The following is an 18935-nucleotide window of genomic DNA, read 5'->3' as shown; positions in this document are numbered from 1 at the left end:
AAATGCTGGGATTATAGGTGTGAGGCACCATGCCTGGCCCTAGAAATTAGTTTTATTTCTCTCATAATGACATTCAGAAAATGGTAGAGCAGTGCTGGGGAAGTTGAGGTTAAAGTAAAATGTTTGTAAATGCAGATATATTAAAAGAAGAAAATCTTTCATGTAACTTACTAATACAGAAATACTATATGGGGTACTTATTGTGTGGCAGATATTATGGTAAACACTTTTCAGCATTGTCTCATTCATCCTTACAATAATCTTTGGAGTAGATGGTGTTATTTCATTTTATAGGTAAGCAATCTGAGGCAGAGAGAGATCTTAGGTGGCTAAACTGCTGTAATAAATATCTCATAATGTAGTAACTCAGACTTATATAGAAGTATGTTTCTTGCTTATGTAACAGTCCAGGACAGGTATTCCAGGTCAGTGGGTAGCTGTCTTCCAGGTGGTAATTCAGCATTCCAGCATTCCAAGTTCCTTCCATTATTTTCACCTCCAGCTTCCCTTAAGGGTTGCGGTTGTGTTTGGGTTGCTATGTCTGGGGAAAGCACGTAGAACGTGGTGTCTTACAGGCCTGGCCTGGTAGTGGCTTACATCTCTTCTGTATACATTTCCATTGGAGAAAATTCCGTCATATGGCCCCAACTAATTGTAAAGTAAACTGGGAAATGCAATCTGTCCAGGAGGAAAAGAATGCATATAGGTGAAGAACTTGCTTACATGTCTGCCTCAGAAACTTTGGTGCACAGCCAGCAGTATCTACCTTGGCTGAAGGTCACACTATGTGTCATCCTGACATATAATAGAAACCAGCTCTCATACTCTAAAAACTATATGCATTGCCCTTTTTGCAGCCATAGTTCCATGTTTTTGAAGAAGTGAATTTTCTTAATTCCAAATTCTGCTTGAATAACAGATGCTGTATTTCTAATAATTAATTTAGACTTTAAGCAAACTTTTCATTCATTACCAAAAGTGAATAGAGAAACGTTTTTATGTCAACTTACTTAAAGATATTTTAGCTTTCTAGAAATACGGATCTATAGTTACAGATCTGCTTTAATTCAAATACAGCAGTTAAAAGCATAATAATATTTTTTTTTCTGAGTTGAGGTAGATTGTCTTTTGTGCAAAATAAGAAACAAGTTATTTCTCCTCACAATTGTGTGACATTATTTCTCATTGTAAATTTACTGTATCTGTCTCTATTATGTGATCATACCCAGTCACAGAAGAGCAGAAAAGAGTCTCCATCAGCCAGAGTGATAGTTGTTACTACCAGTGCTGGCTAGAGGAAGCATGGTGGGCAATTTGAGTGATGTGGCTGCTTACTTGAGTTTAAGAGAGTATGTCTGGTTTAGCTCGCACGCAGTCATAAGGCTTCCCCAAATCTCTGAATGGCATCCTCCTCTGAATTCCTTTAGAGTACTTATTGCCTGACACAGTCAAATGGGAAACGAGACTAGGAAAAAAATGACTTATTAAAAAAAACATGTATCAGAATTTGAATGTTGGCTCTTAGAACCTGGTGAGTAGCCCTCACCCTTCTAATGATGTTATAATTATGGTAAACAGCTTTTGGAACTGTTATTTGGGATTTGCCTTCAGAGCCAGTTGAAAACTACTTGCCCAGCCTAGGCAACATAGCAAGACCCTGTCTCTACACACACAAAGACACACGCACCAGCCTATGTAATGTAGCAAGACCCTATCTACACACACATACACATAAACACACACACACACCAGCCTAGACAACATTGCAAGACACTGTCTCTGCACACACACACACACACACACGCACACACCCAGGCATTGCATCTAGGCAACGTAGCAAGACCCTGTCTCTCCACACATGCATGTGCGCATGTGTGCACACACCAGCATTGCAGCTGGGCAATGTAGGAAGACCCTGTCGCTGCACACACACACACACACACACACACACACACACACACACGGCCAGGAGTTCAAGGTTGCAGTGATCGCTACCGCACTCCAGCCTGGGCAACAGAATGAGACTCTGTTTCTAAAAAACTAAAAAAAGAAAACTACTTGGAAAAACACCTACTTTACTTTAGATTCATACTTTTTTTTTTTTTTTTTTTTAACCACAATAGTTTTAGATCATCACTCACTTCTTTCACAGACTTGGTTTTAAATGACTTGGCTATTCCAAAAAGTCAAATATTTTGTTCTTCAGAGAATGAATATTTGCTATACTGATATCTTTAAAAATAGGTCAAATATTTTAAAATTATTTTCACTGAATTTAATTCTAAAAGATGGAGTAGGAATACTAGTTATAGAAAAAACTGATCAACTTGGCATTGATGGTAGCTAGGTATATTGCTTTGTGATGTGTGTAGATATGGACGGTCACTATATATAGCCCTAGACACTCATTATTTTAAGAGTAATAGTCACTGATGTATTAATTATATGTTCCTTTGTCTTATTTAAAACCTTTAATATGCTTTGCCTCCCAATTTGATTTTAAGGTTCTTAAAACTAGAGATTGCATCTCTTGTTCTTTTATTTGTTTCTCCTACAATGCTTAACAAACATTGGGCCTTGAACATAATAGGTCCACACAGTAGGTAAGTGACTGATGATTTCTGAATGAGCATGTTCATAAATTGAATATTTCCATCTAAGAGATAAAGTTTGGAAAAGGGTATGCTTTATATTTCAGAAATGGCAAGTTCCAATCCTGTGTATATGGAGATGGAAGAAGGAGATCTACCAACAAGGTTAAAGTTACTAGATGACAAGGTTCCTTTTGATAGTCCGTTGTTAGTTGTTTATGCTACCCGGTAAGTTGTCCTATATATTGTTTTTATGAACTAAAGCACATGCTTTTTTTGTGTGTATTTTAGTCTCTAACATGTTACTCATTTGCATATGAGGCAGCTTCCGTTAGTATATTTATTTTCATTTGTAGTAAGTAACCTAAATGTAACCAAGTTATAGCATTTCACTGAAATTAGAGACTAAAGTGTTTTGTTTTTAAATGCAGGTTGTATGAGAAGTTTGGGGAATCTGCTCTTCGATCCTTAATCAAGTTCTATCCATCCATTTTGCCCTCGGATATCATACAACTTTGTCATCATCATCCTGCTGAGTTTTTGGCCTATTTAGACAGTCTGGTGAAATCAAGGCCTGAAGATCAGCGGTGAGAAGGAGAAGATATTTGCAGACTCTCCTTTCTTTTGATAGGGCATTGTTTCTCTTTTATAAGCAGGTGTCACATTGTTGCTGTTAATTACCAAGGGGTTGAGGCACCTACTATGGAAGAGGAGGATTTGGGCAGCCTTGTAACATTCTGCCACATGTCACAGCACACATCACAAATGTGCATGTACCACACTTCTTCCCTCCCTCTCAGAGATTCTCAGATCAGTGCAAAATTAATCCCTTGATTCAGGGCCTGGACTAAGAAGATAAGCTTCTTATTGTCTTTGCAGTGAGTAGATTCACTGCTACCTTTTTATTGACATAGATCTCAGTTCCAGCTCTTCTCTTTGTAGGCTGATGTCTGATTTTCTATCTCCCCATGGTTGTAACACTTGTGACCTGTGCCCCTGGCTTATTAGACTAGCAGCTTCCTCCTTTCTTCTTTTGATTGGTTCACGTTTGCCACAATGTTGCCCAAGCTGGATGCAGTGGCTATTCACGGGTATGATCGTAGCATCCTACAGCCTCAAACTTATGGCCTCAGTGATCTTCCTACCCTGGCCACACTAGTTTTTATTTGTCTCTTTCTTTCTCTCCTTTTTTTTTTTTTTTTCTTTTTTGGCCCTTTGACATTTTCCTTGTTATCTTGGAGCTTAGTCGCCAGCATTTCTAGACATTTTGTAGCAGAAGAGTCTTCGAGTTATTTCTTCTACTGTATTCATCTCTTAATCAGGTTTTCTTCACACTCCCCACATTTTATGTTTCCTTTCTTAGTGTGAAGATTGGTGACTTTTTCCCCAACTTTCTCTTAGGTCATCTTTTCTTGAGTCCCTTCTGCAACCTGAGTCTTTAAGGTTGGATTGGCTGCTTTTGGCAGTGTCCCTTGATGCTCCACCAAGCACCAGCACAATGGATGATGAAGGTTATCCCAGGTACAGAAGAAGTCCTCTTTCTTTCTTTCTTTTTTTTTTTTGAGACAGGATCTCACTCTGTCGCCTAGGCTGGAATGTGGTGCTAAGATCATGGCTTCCTGCAGCCTTGATCTCCTAGGCTCAGGTGATTCAACCCTCTCACCTTAGCTTCCTGAGTAGCTAGGAATACAGGAGCACACCTCTCTGCCCGGCTAATTTTTTGTACAGATGAGATTTCGCCATATGGCCCAGGCCGATCTCGATCTCCTGGGCTCAAGCGATCTACCTGCCTTGGCCTCCCAAAGTACTGGGATTACAGGCGTGAGCCACTGCACCTGGCTAGGAGTCTTATTTCTAAGGATTAAGCTCCAGTGTTCCTTTGGAATGGAACTGGTTTATTCACATATGGCATTCTGGGCTCACTTTAGGAATAGCTATGGAAGAGACTGACCCAAGTCATGGTAGTAATGAGATGAAGTGTATTTCTTAGTGGTTCTGAAATTATTTGGGGTCACCCTATAAGAATCTGATGATTCCTTTTAGAAAAATGCAGTCTTGCAAAATTGTGCACAACTGACCCCCTGCAGATTTTTCATGGTCCCACATTAAGAGACCTTGATGATAGCCTGTGAGAGGGTAAAACTGGGTTGGGGGGTTAGAGAGATAGGTATGTAAGTGTTTTCTTCCTAAACATTTGTCAAGGAATTTCTAGACATAACCTGACCTGATTTAGGACTTTAAAAATAAAATAAAATTCAGGCAAGCTACACACGGCTACTTGTGTCAGAACTGTTCCTTGTGTTTTCCCCCAGGAGAAACTTCTTAAAAGACCCCCAAATACCAGTCTTACATTCCTAGCAAAAAGTCTAGAAGGATATGCAGTGGTTATCTGTGAGTGATGGAATGAATTAAAAGAAGAAAAAATAATTTATTTCTTTTGCTTTTGATCACCTAAAGTATCAAAAAAGAATTTCTTTTGCTTTTGATTACCTGAAGTATCTAATCTTTAAAAATAAACAGGTTATAGGAAAAATATCTGTTTTTAATTTTTCAAAAGCCAAGTAGCAATGTTTTTAAAATGTAGTAATAGAATGCAGTTAAACTCTATTCTTACCTATTAGGTGATTAGTAAGCATTTTCTAGAGTTTATTTCCTATCTGATTTACTGATTCTTTTTCATTTCATAGGCCTCATTCACACTTACTTTCCTGGGGTTACAGTCAGCTGATCCTTCATCTAATTAAGCTTCCTGCAGATTTTATAACGAAAGAGAAAATGACAGACATCTGCAGGTCTTGTGGGTAAGTGAGAATTTTCTTAGAAACTGAAGTTAAGATTAGAAACATTTCAGTTAACAACCTTATAGTTAAGGGTCTGAATTAATACACATTATTATTTGGGGAGTCTCTTTGCTATTTAAAAGCACCTTTTTGTTTTAAGTGATAGTAAATTAAACGTGTTTTTTCTGTTTAAATTTCATGCTTTTTTTTTTTTGTATAGCCTTTTGCTAATTCCCCTCCACTCCCTCTGCTTAGTTGCCAGCCCCAGTTCTCAGGCATGTAGATAGTATTTCATTAAGCACCAGATTGTGTGATACCAATTATAATTGATACAGGCTTTTATAATTAATATAGTAAGAGAGAGATCAAAATGGGCTCAATAGAATCGCTGGTGAAGGACTCAGGGAGGAGGTGAGATTTTGAAGATAAAACCTCAAACCTGGGTAGGATTTGTATTTATAAAGGAGCCAGGAGAGGGTGAGTTAGGTGAGAGAGAGCAAGGGCGTGGAAAACTGACATTGCTTATTATCCACATCACACTTCAGTCAGTTATTTATTGCCTGGTGATGCTGCCTTATGGCTCCACCTGGATTATAAACTTTTGGAGATAGCGCCTTGTGTCTTTCTTTTCCCTCATAATGTCTGTATCTAATTTGTGTAGTGGTAGGCACTTGATACATATTTGTTCATTGATAATAAGGGCTGAGTCTGGCCAGGTGGTGGGTGACAAGATAGTGCAGGACCTTGAAAGCCGGCAGAAGTATTTGGTTATCAGTAGAGACCCTTTTAGACTAAACTTTTTGGTGCAAAAATTGCATAATGAAAGTAGAGCTTTCTAGAGATCATTTCTGATGTCATACATGAGACGGCTGGAGACAGAAGGCCAGCTAGGAAGCTGCTGGAGTAATTCAGATATGAGTGGATTGGTGATTAGTGGGGCAGCAAAAGGAACACATCCAGTGGGCATTTCAAAGGAAAATGCGGTGGGACATGCTGATACTGGATATAGCAAATGAAGGAGGGGGAAGAGTCAAGGAAGACTTCCAAGGTTTGAATGTTTGGACAAGAAACATGCTAGGTTTGTGTTGAATTTTAAGGTTTATAAAGTGAATAAATTTTAAATGCCTTGTAATTGGAGCTTGGCCTCAAATGTCAGCATTTGTTGCTAGTTTTTTTGTGTTTTTTTCCATAGATCAGGGTCATCTAATATAACTTTCTATCATAGTGGAGATATTCTACTGAACTGTCCAATGGTGGCCACTAGCCACGTGTAGCCATTGACTACTTGAAATGTGAATATGTTAACTGAAGAGCTGACCTTCAGATGTTATTTACTTTTAATTAATTTAAATTGAAATAGCCACATGTGACTGTGTCTGCTGTTTTGGACAGCACAGCTCCAGATAAATTTATGGTCTTTTATTCCTTTCTTCAACTTTGGTCTCTTTAAAGTTTCTGGCCTGGATATCTAAGTCTCTGTTTGGAGCTGGAGAGAAGAAGAGAGGCCTTCACCAATATTGTGTATCTGAATGATATGAGCCTGATGGAAGGGGACAATGGTATGTCAATCCTAACTGGTTACTCTTGGTTGTCAATTTTTAGAAGTTACTCCAGACTTCTCAACAAAAAAAATTTGGTGAACCTTTCAATGATCATAATTTAATATATAATTTTACTTGTCACATTTGTGGAGTTTTTTTTTGTTTGTTTTTTGTTTTTTGTTTTTTACCTATAGCCCTTGATATGTTACGAAATCACAACTAAGAATAAACTACAGGCAACTTTTCTATTTCATGAGTGCCTACTATGTGTTAGGCACTATACTATGTGCTTTCCATATGTTGTTTTAAATGAGATAAACTCTGGGGATAGTTACTATTATTTCCACTTTCCAGATAACTGAGGTACAGAAGGGACAGTTAATTGGCCCAAAATCACACAGCTACTAACAGTAAATGTTGGAGCTGGGGTTCAGACCAAGGACTTCCTCCAAAATGTGTGCTTAGGCTTTTTTTTTTTTTATTTTTTAAATTTCCCATTAATTAAAGATGATTCTGGCCAGACATGGTGGCTCACGCTTGTAATTCCAGCACTTTCAGAGGCCGAGGTGGGTGGATCACCTGAGGTCAGGAGTTTGAGACAAGCCTGGCCAACATGGTGAAACCCCGTCTCTACTAAAAATACAAAAATTAACTGGGCTTGGTGGCTTATGCTTGTGATCCCAGCTACTTGAGAGGCTGAGGCAGGAGAATTGCTTGAACCTGGGAGGCGGAGGTTGCAGTGAGCTGAGATCGCACCACTGCACTCTAGCCTGGGCAACAGAGTGACCCCCCCAAAAAAATGGTGATTAGTAGGGCAGCAAAAGGAGCACATCCAGTGGGCATTTCAAAGGAAAATGCCGTGGGACATGCTGATACTGGATATAGCAAATGAAGGAGGGGGAAGAGTCAAGGAAGACTTCCAAGGTTTGAATATTTGGAGAAGAAACATGCTAGGTTTGTGTTGAATTTTAAAGTTGGTCTCAAAAAAAAAAAAAAAGGAAAAGAAAAATTCATTGAATTCATCAAGTTCTTTCCTGTGTCACATTGTCTTCCGTGTTTCCTTTATCAGAAGTGTAGGCCTCCTTATTTCTGATGGCCTCTACTCCAAGTTTTCACATTATGTGGGCCCCATGCATATGTCCTCTAAGCTTATCTGATCTTTTAGCTTTCTGCTTCAATGTCACTTCCTCATAGAGCCCTTATTAGCCATTCTCTCTGATGCTTCCTTGTTCTTTTTTTTCATAGTGCTTAGCATACTTTATAAGTATATATTTACTTATGTGTTTTAAGTTTTGTTTCCTATACTATACTGTAAGCTCCACAAGAGTACAGGGATTGTGTCTCTTTTGTTCATCATTACATATCCAGTGCCTAGCATAGGATATGCCCTGGGTAATTACTGAGTGGTTGAAAGAATTCTGAAGCTGCCCGGGTGTGGTAGCTCATGCCTATAATCCCAGCACTTTGGGAGGCTGAGGTGGGAGGATTGCTTGAGCTCAGGAGTTCAAGACCAGCCTGGGCAACATGGTAGTGAGACCCTGTCTCTCTTTTAAAAAAAAAAAAATCAAAGTTAATTTTGTGACTTCTCTTTCTCATGAACAATTTATACAACAAATTTTCAGAAAATAACTTGTGTTAGGGTGATGAGATTATGTTCTTGAATATTTTTATGTTTTGGCATTAAACATTTTCACAGTTTTGACCATCTCTTGTATCCAGTCAGTGTGCTAAGAGTGGTCAAACTGACATTTCCCTGTGTGTGTTTAGGTTGGATCCCAGAGACTGTGGAGGAATGGAAGCTTCTCCTTCATCTCATACAGAACAAGAGCACGAGGCCAGCCCCCCAGGAGTCACTAAATGGGAGCCTCAGTGATGGGCCTTCCCCCATCAACGTGGAGAATGTGGCACTTCTGTTAGCTAAGGCCATGGGCCCAGATCGGGCTTGGTCACTGCTACAGGAATGTGGTCTGGCCCTTGAGTTGTCAGAGAAGTTTACCAGAACCTGCGACGTCCTGAGGATTGCCGAGAAAAGGCAGAGGTAATACCAGTTTGTCCTACCCTCTGCGTGGTACTTGGAGAAGGTAGAATGCCAGACATTCAGAGGTAGATGTGGAGATCAGTTAGTCCCGACCCATCACTAACATGAGGAGACTGAGACTGAACTGGTAATTAAGGGAAGAGGCTAAAGTAATATTTCATTCACAGTCATGACCAAGATGCTGTTCAGATTAACCAGAATAATCTGATGTGTCCTTGATTCTTTAAAAATATTACTGGTACCAGGCTGGTTGTGGTGGCTCACGCCTGTAATCCCAGCGCTTTGTGAGGCTGTGGTGGGCGGATCACGAGGTCAAGAGATTGAGACCATCCTGGCCAACATGGTGAAACCCCATCTCTGCTAAAAAAAAAAAAAAAAAAAAAATACAAAAATTAGCTGGGCGTGTTGGTGCGTGTCTGTAGTCCCAACTACTTGGGAGGCTGAGGCAGGAGAATTGCTTGAACTCGGGAGGTGGAGGTTGCAGTGAGCCGAGAATGTGCCACTGTACTCTAGCCTGGTGACAGGGCGAGATTCCATCTCAAAAAAAAAAATTACTGGTACCTGGCTGGGTACAGTGGCTTATGCCTATAATCCCAGCACTTTGGGAGGCTGAGGCAGGTGGATAACCTGAGGTCAGGAGTTCGAGACCAGCCTGACCAACATAGTGAAACCCTGTCTCTATTAAAAAAAAAATTCAAAAAAATTAACTGGACGTGGTGGCGGACACCTGTAAATCCCAGCTACTCGGGAAGCTGAGGCAGGAGAATTGCTTAACTCAGCAGGCAGAGATCACAGTGAGCCAAGATCATGCCATTGCACTCCAGCCTGGGCAACGAGAATGAAACTCTGAAAAAAAAAAAAAAAAATTACCAGGTACCTAATGTCTCAGTCTTTGTGTGTGTGTGTGTGTGTGTGTGTGTGTGTGTGTGTGTGTGGTATAACACACATAAAATTTATCATCTTAACAATTTAAAAATGTTCAGCTCAGTGGTATTAAGTATATTCACATTGTTTTGCATCCAGTCTCTAGAACTTTTTCATTTTGCAAAACTGAAACTCTACACCCATTAAACAGCAACTTACTTCCTCTACCTAGCCCCTGGCAACCACAGTTCTACTTTCTGTTTTTATTAATTTTACTATTCTAAATACCTCATCTCAGTGGAATTAATACATTTGTCCTTTTGTGACTGGCCTGTTTCACTGAGTATATCATCCTAAAGGTTTATCCATGTTGTAGCATGTGTGAGAATTTCCTTTCTACTTAAGGCTGAATAATATTCTGTTGTATATATATGCCACCTTTTGTTTATCCATTCATCTGTTGACAGACACTTGAATTGCTTCCGCTTCTTGGGTATTGTGAATAACACTACTATGAATATGAGTATACAAATATGTCTTCCAGACACTACTTTCAGTTCTTTTGGGTATATACCTGAAAGTGGAATTCTGGAATCATATGATAATTCTATTTTTAATGTTTTAAGGAACCACCATACTGTTCTGAAGAGACCGCACTGTTTTATTTTCCTGCTGGCAGTGCACGAGGGTTCCACTTTCTCCATGTGCTAGCCCAACACTTGTCATTTTCTGTTGTTGTTTTTTGTTAAATAGTAGCTATCCCAGTGGGTGTCAGGTACTACCTCATTGTGGTTTTGATTTGCATTTTTCTAGTGATAGAGATGTTGAACATCTTTTCATATGCTTATTGACCATTTATGTAATTGTCTTTGGAGAAATACTTATTCAAGTCCTTTGCCCATTTTGAATCGGGTTGGGTGTTTTTGTTGTTGCTGTAAGAGTTCTCCGATATTCTGGACATTAATCCCTTGTCAGATATATGATTTGCAAATATTTTCTTCCATTCTGTAGGTTGCCTTTTCACTCTGTGGATTGTGTCTTTTGATGCACAGAGTCAGTCAACTTTTTGAATCCTCTGAAACTCTGTAGTTTTTAAGTTTTCTGTGAAGAATGAACAATGACAACTAAATTTGCTTGTTTCTTTTATTTGGGATTTCAGGGCCCTGATACAAAGCATGCTTGAAAAATGTGATCGGTTTCTCTGGTCCCAGCAGGCCTAGTGGGAGAAGATTCAGCAGGATGTTATGACATTTTGAGAAAAGCTAAATCATGTTCCTGAACCTTCTGAATGCATTTGTTATTGAAGTAAAGACACCACCCCCAAATCCTGCCATCTTATTGGAGCCACTTTTGTCAGTGTCTGTACCCTTGGCATTGGCATCTGTGACTCTTTATCCATGACCTCAGTGTTTCTTAACCAAAGTTGTACTCAGCATTTCTTAACCAAAGTTGAATTTTGAAAAGAGTCAGTCCTTGTTTGCTGGAATTAGAATGTTAATGTCCTAGTATTATTCCGAACTACAGTATCAATTGCTTGTTGCTAGTGGATTAGAGAGATTCTTTTCTTACTGTGGCTTCCATGTTGGGAGCAGAAGCTTTTCATCCTGGTCACATGAAGACAGATAGTATTATTGCCTGGAGTTGAATTATTTTTATATCTTGTCTGACACAGTATGGAAATTACTGAAATAAGACCTTGTGTAATGGAATTAACAAACCCAAAATAAGTAGAACACTGAAGATTTGAATTTGATATTTAAGTAAAATGGAACTGGGTGCAGTGGCTCAGGCCTGTAATCCCAACCCTTTGGAAGGTAAAGATGGGAGGATCACTTGAGACCAGGAGTTCAAGACCAGCCTGGGCAACATAGTGAGAACTCATCTCTACAAAAAATAAAAAAATTAGCTGGGCATAGTACTTGCGGCCAGGAGGTCCAGGCTGCAATGAGATATGTTTGTGCCATTGCACTCCAGTCTGGGTGGCAGAGAAAGACCCTGTCTGAAAAATAAATTAAATAAAATGTCTTCATATATAAATTAAGCTAATTTAAAATGTTTTTCCCTGTGTTTATTTAATATTTTCTAATCTGAACCTATATACAGCTGACTGATTCATTCTTAGAAATGTGTTATCTGTAATCTTTCCTAAACAGAGTAGCCCACAAGAATCATGCACTTTTAAAAATTATTTCTAAGAAGCCATAACAAAGCTGTGTACTAATAAAGACTGCAGCAAGCACTTGTATTATTTAAATTATGTAAGTAGATTGTCATTTGTCAGGCTCCTGTACATTTACATAGCATGTTATATTAATAATAAATGTAAAGTATGACTAAAGTTTTCATTTGAACAGAACGTAGACAGGAGGTTTATTGTGAGCATTTTTGCTGAAAGGTGTGGAGTAAGTAAAGCGTTGGATGCACTGAACAATTCAACTCTTTTTTTCATTTGTAACACAACCAGATAATATGGACACAAATCACTGTTAAACTTACACATTACTCCTAGATATGATGTAACCATATGGATTAAAGAGATTGTCAGGGAAAGGATAATTCTTAGAATTCTGGGAAGTAGTCTACGGCCATACCACCCTGAACGCGCCCAATCTGGTCTGATCTCGGAAGCTAAGCAGGGTCGGGCCTGGTTAGTACTTGGATGGGAGAATTCTGGGAAGTATGGAAAACCTTCCCACTAGCATAATTTGCCTTTTGGCTCTATTGGATTATGTTGAAATGTGCGTCTATACTGAGATAAGGGTGAGAGCCCCTGTCCACGGTCAGCACAGTGACTACAAGAAGGCCCAGAGGAAGTCCCATGGCAAGCAGACAGCGTGAACTGGCACAATTGTGCAATCATTTCCTCACAGACTTTCTCAAGGCACAGCAATTCTCATTTGATAAAGGGTATGGAGAGAAATTTCTAGTATAACAAACAAAAACAAATCTTGTCACTTGAATTTGTTTTCCAAGGCAAACAAACAAAAATCACCTTCATGATATTTTGGGCTAGATGAAAAAAAAAAAACTTCAGTTAAACATTTAAACTTGCAGTCTATTTGGGTATTAGTTTTTAAATAGAACTTGTGTCTTTCTTTCACTTGCCTGAAAGTTCTAGGCAGATTGTGATTCATGGTTACCTCCCTTTCACTTTTGTTTCCAGATCTGACCACTGTTTTACAGGGCAGCATAGTGGCTGAGAGCTTGTGTTCTGAGGCTGACTGCCTTGGTTTGAATATCTGTGCTCTCTTTTGCTTTATGACCTTGGGAAGTTCCTTTGTTTCTCTAAGTTTTAGTGTTCTCATCTGTAAAATTGGGATGATAGTAGCTCTGATTCAGGGTATTTTGAGGATTAGATGAGATAATGAATAGCACAAAGAAAGAGTGAGGTGTTAGAGCTCCTCTTTAGTGAGAATTAAAGGAGATGGAAATATAGGGTACAGTGCCTGTGACATAGCATATAGGTAATAATGTTAACTCTTGTTAGAAAGGTTTGAGATGTCGTCGTTGGACCTGGTAGTTTTCAGACCCATAGACATTGGATTTACATGAGCCAGAGACAGTGGGAAGATGAAAATTGAAATTAATAATTTCCTTGCGTGTGTTAAATTTGTGACTCCCCTGGTCAAGGCTCAAAACCTTGTAGTAGTCATCCTTGCCTCTTCCTCCTCCTCTATGCTCACTTCTAATTACTAGGTACATCCTCTCAATTCTGCCTTGCTGGTGTTTTTTTCCATTAGTCATTTTTTTCCCATTGTCTCTTGCCACCAGCCCATGTTCTCATTACTTCTTGCCTAGACTATTGCCATAGTCTTTTTTTTTTTGGAGATGGAGTTTCACTCTTGTTACCCAGGCTGGAGTGCAATGGTGTCATCTCGGCTCACAGCAACCTCCGCCTCCTGGGTTCAAGCGATTCTCCTGCCTCAGCCTCTCGAGTAGCTGCGATTATAGGCATGTGCCACCACACCCAGCTAATTTATAATTATTATTTAAATTAATTATATATTAGCTGGGATTTCTCCATGTTGGTCAGACTGGTCTGGAACTCCCGACCTCAGGTGATCCACTTCCCTTGGCCTCCTAAAGTGCTTGGATTACAGGTGTGAGACACTGCGCCTGGCCCATTACAGCAGTCTTAAGTGACCTTCCTCTCTTCACCTCTAACCACTGACATCCCATTACTGCTACCAGTTCATCTCAGCACAATAAATGTAAACAATCTTAGATGTCACCCAGTCAGGTGGTTCACAAACCTGGCTACATATCAGAATCACCACAGGAGCTTGTTAAAAATACAATGGCTGGCCAGGCACGGTGGCTCACACTAGTAATCCCAGCACTTTGGGAGGCCAAGGCAGCAGATCATCTGAGGTCAGGAGTTCAAGACCAGCCTGACCAACATAGTGAAACCCCGTCTCTACTAAAAATACAAAAAAAAAAAAAAAAAATTAACTGGGCATGGTGGTGGGTGCCTGTAGTCCCAGCTACTTGGGAGGATGAAGCAGGAGAATCACTTGAACCCGGGAGGTGGAGGTTGCAGTGAGCTGAGATTGCACCACTGCTCTCCAGCCTGGGCCACACAGCGAGACTCTGTTAAAAAAAAAAAAAAATTAGCTGGGCATGCTGGCACACACCTGTAGTCCCAGCTACTCAGGAGGCTGAGACATGAGAATCGCTTGAACCCGGGAGGCAGAGGTTGCAGTGGGCTGAAATTGCACCACTGCAGTCCAGCCTGGGTGATAGAGTGAGAGTCCGTCTCAAAAAAACAAAACAAAACAATTGGTAGAGACCCTGCCCCAAACCTGAAATCTATAGATCAAGGGACTAATTTATTTTTATTTTAATTTTATTTTTGAGATGGAGTCTCACTCTGTCACCCAGCCTGGAATGCAATGATGTGATCTCGCTCACTGCAACAACCTCCTGGTTTCAAGTGATTCTCCTGCCTCAGCCTACCGAGTAGCTGGGATTACAGGTGTTCGCCACCATGCCTGACTAATGTTTGTATTTTTAGTAGAGATGGGGTTTCACTGTGTTGGCCAGGCTGATCTCGAACTCCTGACCTCAATTAATCTGCCCACCTGGGCCTCCCAAAGTGCTGTGATTACAGGTGTGAGCCACTGTGCCCGGCCTCAATGGACTAATTTAACCTCCCTCAACTTGCCGTCCACCCCCACACTGTTCGGAGATTTAGATATTGAGTCATCCTTGTGTATAGATGCACCACAGCCCCTGAGAAAGAGTGTTTATCTTGCTCTCATGGGAAGTTACTTGCAGATGCGCTGCCAGAATCTTTGTCTTCTTGGGGCCCAGTCATGCCACTTGCCAGTCAGACACTTTCAGCACCTCCCCTCTGTTTTCAGAGCACAGCCCACGCCCTTGGGCTTGGCATTTAAGGCCCTCTGTGATCTATTTTCAAACTTTTTCTCAGTTTCAGAGCCCAAGTTTATCCCTTGTCCTGGGTCCTCCATTCCTCATGTGCGTTCTGCACTTTGCACTTTTTGCATATGTTCCTGTTCAACCCTGGCGTGGCTTTTCACCCATTGTCCACCTGCTGAAATGTCCTCAGGATTCTGTCCGCCTCACACGGATGCGAGGGCCATATAATTGTCAGAACCCCAAGCTTATGAGGGCCCCCCACTTGGTTTAATGTTCTGCTTTCACTCTGTTGAAATTTTTAATAATTGATGGACAAGGGTCCCCACATTTTTTTTCCATTTTGGCTTCCCAACAAGTTCCCACATTTTTATTTTGCAGTAGTTCCTACAAATTAGGTAGGAGCTCCTGACTGCCACAGTAGATCTAGGGTAGTGCCTGAGACTGTCCATTTCTGGCAGGATCCCAGGCAATGCTGATGCCTCTGGTCCTTGGATCACACTTTGAGTAGCAAGGGTCAGTCTAAAGTATGGTAGAGCCAACAACTTGGAAGGAACCTGAAAGTACGGAGTGGAAGTCCCTGGCAGCTGAAATACTCATCACAAACTGTTAAGTGTGACGTAAGTTTGTATATTCCTTAACATTCTGTATTTTGGAGTATCTTTGTTAAAGCAAGTTAGCCTTACCCTACTAATGGAAGTGAAGGAGAGCAGGTCTCACCGGTCTGTCTGTCCTTTTCTAATTTTGGAAAAAGCCTATGAGGCGCGCAATGGGAACTTGGCTCTGAGTGGGTCCAACACAAGCTCATGCTCTCTGGTTCACTTCCTCCAGGGCTGGTGGGGACTGACTGGAATGGCCTTTCTGATCTGAGGGGTTGGAGACTGATTTTGAAAGAAGTCCTCTTAGACTTCTAGCCCAGACTGTGCAGTGCAGCCCAGCTTACCGGAGTTCTGCTTTGAAGTTTGGGGCCAGACCCCAACCAACAGTAGAGTACTGGTCATTGTCCTCAGAACTTATCTCCACTGGGGACCTTGTGGGTTTGATTGGGCATAAGATTCATGTATTCCTTGTATCCCCTAACCATAAAGGCCATCATATTACCCTCATTTTACCCCAACCTCTAACAAAGTACCTATGTTGTAAGAGAACAAAAAAAAGTTATTTCAAGCAAAAGATTATGTAGTGTGTTACAATCTTGTTGCTAGGAAAGTCACCATGTCCCTAAACCTATTAAAGCCCCATAGCATCCCTAAATTCCTTCAGTGTCTTATGGAGCACTGTGCCCCGGATCATGTTCCCCCTGGGAGTGGCATCTGTGTGGGACCACAAGGGTTATGGCAGGTTTCATTAGTCCATGGTGGCTTACATTTCTCTCTCTCTCCCAGTCGCCCTGCCTCTTTCCCCATCTTGGCTACCCAGTATAGTTTCTTCTTGTCTCTTTTATTTTCAGTCTTAAGATCCAATCCATTCCTTTGTTCCTGAGTGAACTTGCTGTGTCCAGACCTTACTTTCAAAAAGCAAAGCTTTGCACTGTGTATCAGATGCAGCCTGTCAACTACTTCGGACCTGCTGGCCCCCTCCCCTTTCTCAAGCCACTGCTACAGCAATGAGTTCCACCATAGGCTTTGATTCATTTCATGCAGGTACAACCTGGTAGCACCTTGCTTTGGGTCTGCTCCGTGGACCTTCTATTTCCTACTCCAGGTAAACCCACTGGACACTCATGTGTGCATAGCCAAGAAATGCAGAAAAGTTAACAATGGTGGGACCACCTTTGACCAAAGGGATATGGAAGCCAATTGCTAGGTGCCTTTCATTTTGGACTCCTAATGGAGAGCACTGAGACACTTTTTACACGTTCCTCTGAAGGTCCCATTGGCATCAGTTATGTAGCTCTTCTGCATGGCCAGCTGTATAATGTGTCCCTGTATTGGCTTTGCTCCTCCCTGTTTCACTCCACTGTCTCACTCCTGCTCCCCAGGTTCATTCCCCAAATAAAATACCTGCACGCAAGACTCTGTTTCCGCTTTCTTTTCGGGAGAACCCTTGCTAAGAATTGTGGAAAGGTGGCGGAGGTGGGAAGCGGATGCAGTGGGGAGAGTCTGCTATTCTTTGAGGTTTTGTCACCTAGACTTAGTCTGTTATCTAAGTTGAGGGTGTATTAGATAAGAAACAGTAGTTACGGCCGGACGCGGTGGCTGAAGCCTGTAATCCCAGCACTTTGGGAGCCCGAGAGGGGCGGATCACGAGGTCAGGAGATGGAGACCATCCTGGCTAACACGGTGAAACCCCATCTCTACTAAAAAAAGTACAAAAAACTAGCTGGGCAAGGTGGCGGGCGCCTGTAGTCCCAGCTACTCAGGAGGCTGAGGCAGGAGAATGGCATAAACCCGGGAGGCGGAACTTGCAGTGAGCTGAGATCCGGCCACTGCACTCCAGCTCGGGCGACAGAGCGAGACACTGTCTCAAAAAAAAAAGAAACAGTAGTTACCCAGCCATCATGGCAGGCTGGGTCTTCTCTCTCCCGACACGACCTGCTTCCTTTTCCTCCCACTCTGATGTCCTCCCCATCTGTTCAGCAGAGCTCCCTGACCCTATCTCCAGATGCAGCATGGCTTATGGCTTGGTATAGGAACTACTGAAGGATCCTCAACCTCTAGTTTCTAGGCAAGCCTCCAACTGCACTCTGGGGTACTAGGGAGAGTGGCACATCCACACTTATTCAATAGTGAGAGACCCAAAGGCATTGCTTCTAATCAAGGAACTAATTTTACAAAAAATGAAGTATGATGGGGTCCCATGCTTATGGAATTCACTGCTCTTACCATGTTCCCTATCTTCCTGAAGAAGAGAAGAGGTCTCCACTGCTGAACCTCTTGGCCTTGTTCAGTGTATCGCAGGTTCTGGAGTCAGACAAACCAGCCTGTAGTCCTGGCTCTGCACCTGTTACATGTGTGACCTTGGAGAAGGTCCTGAGCACATACCTCTAAACCTGTTTATCCACCTGAGAACATCAAAGGTTTCTTTGTGGTGTCAATCAGATAAAGCATATAAAGTATAGGACACAGTCTTGCAATTGCAATGTAAAAGATGGCAGTGATTCTAGTTACTATTCACTGGCCTTCCATATTCCAGCAGAGTTGAACTGCCACCACTGTGTGCCTGTATTGAGGCTCTTACTGTGTTGTGTCCACCTACATGTCTCACTTCCTCTTTAGAACAATAAACATTGTCAAACGACAATGAGTGAGACTAATGTATCTTGTGAACAGTTACACAGGACCATAGAAATGAAAGTGTTTTTTATGAACTGTTCAAATGCTAGCTGTGTTAGAGGGACTTCCAGTCCAGCAGGGGAACTGACATACAAAACCAGTTCTGAGACTAGGGGGTAAAGATGAACCAGCAGGTGTGAACAAAGTGCTCGGGAGCCACAAACTGCCCCAGAGTGTGGTTCATGGCTACTGGGAAGGCTCTTCAAGGAAGTAGAATTTTTGTCTGGACATGAATTCTAAGTCAGTGAAAAAAAAGATGAAGGAAACAAATGGGAGAGCCATTCTTTAGGGAGAATAAAGAGAAACTTTAAAAATTGGGTCAGTCGGAAGCAGGTTGATGTTCCTAAACAAAAAATAAGAAAATAAGAAAATAAAATTTAAAAATGAGATCAGGAGTAGGGGCTAGTGTTGATGAGACTAATTGTATCAGTTGCCAGGACTCTTGGGATGAGGCTTTCCAAAGCCTCATG

General features: G+C 41.3%; 1 protein-coding gene across 12 annotated transcripts in view; it reads left to right on the top strand.

Moving 5' to 3' along the window:
• Positions 1 to 17203, top strand: part of HPS5 (HPS5 biogenesis of lysosomal organelles complex 2 subunit 2) — a 49911-nt gene extending 32708 nt beyond the window's left edge. For 9 of the 12 annotated variants that reach the window (XM_021925969.2, XM_021925963.2, XM_021925966.2 and 6 more), the window contains 7 exons: positions 2699 to 2819; positions 3023 to 3178; positions 3993 to 4112; positions 5279 to 5392; positions 6824 to 6930; positions 8680 to 8950; positions 10974 to 12242. In XM_021925969.2, coding sequence (XP_021781661.2) covers positions 2699 to 2819; positions 3023 to 3178; positions 3993 to 4112; positions 5279 to 5392; positions 6824 to 6930; positions 8680 to 8950; positions 10974 to 11034 — 950 coding nt within the window. In that variant the 3' untranslated portion in view covers positions 11035 to 12242. Of the gene's footprint in view, positions 1 to 2698; positions 2820 to 3022; positions 3179 to 3992; positions 4113 to 5278; positions 5393 to 6823; positions 6931 to 8679; positions 8951 to 10973; positions 12243 to 15651 lie in introns of those variants that run through there. The other 3 variants (XM_031653360.1, XM_021925970.2, XM_021925964.2) reach the window with 2 other exon arrangements.
• Positions 17204 to 18935: the final 1732 nt, after the last annotated feature.

This window comes from Papio anubis, chromosome 12 (genome assembly GCF_008728515.1).
Source record: "Papio anubis isolate 15944 chromosome 12, Panubis1.0, whole genome shotgun sequence".
Lineage (NCBI taxonomy): Eukaryota > Metazoa > Chordata > Mammalia > Primates > Cercopithecidae > Papio > Papio anubis.
The sequence above is the reverse complement of the archived record's forward strand: the minus strand, read 5'-3'. Positions and strand labels throughout refer to the sequence as shown.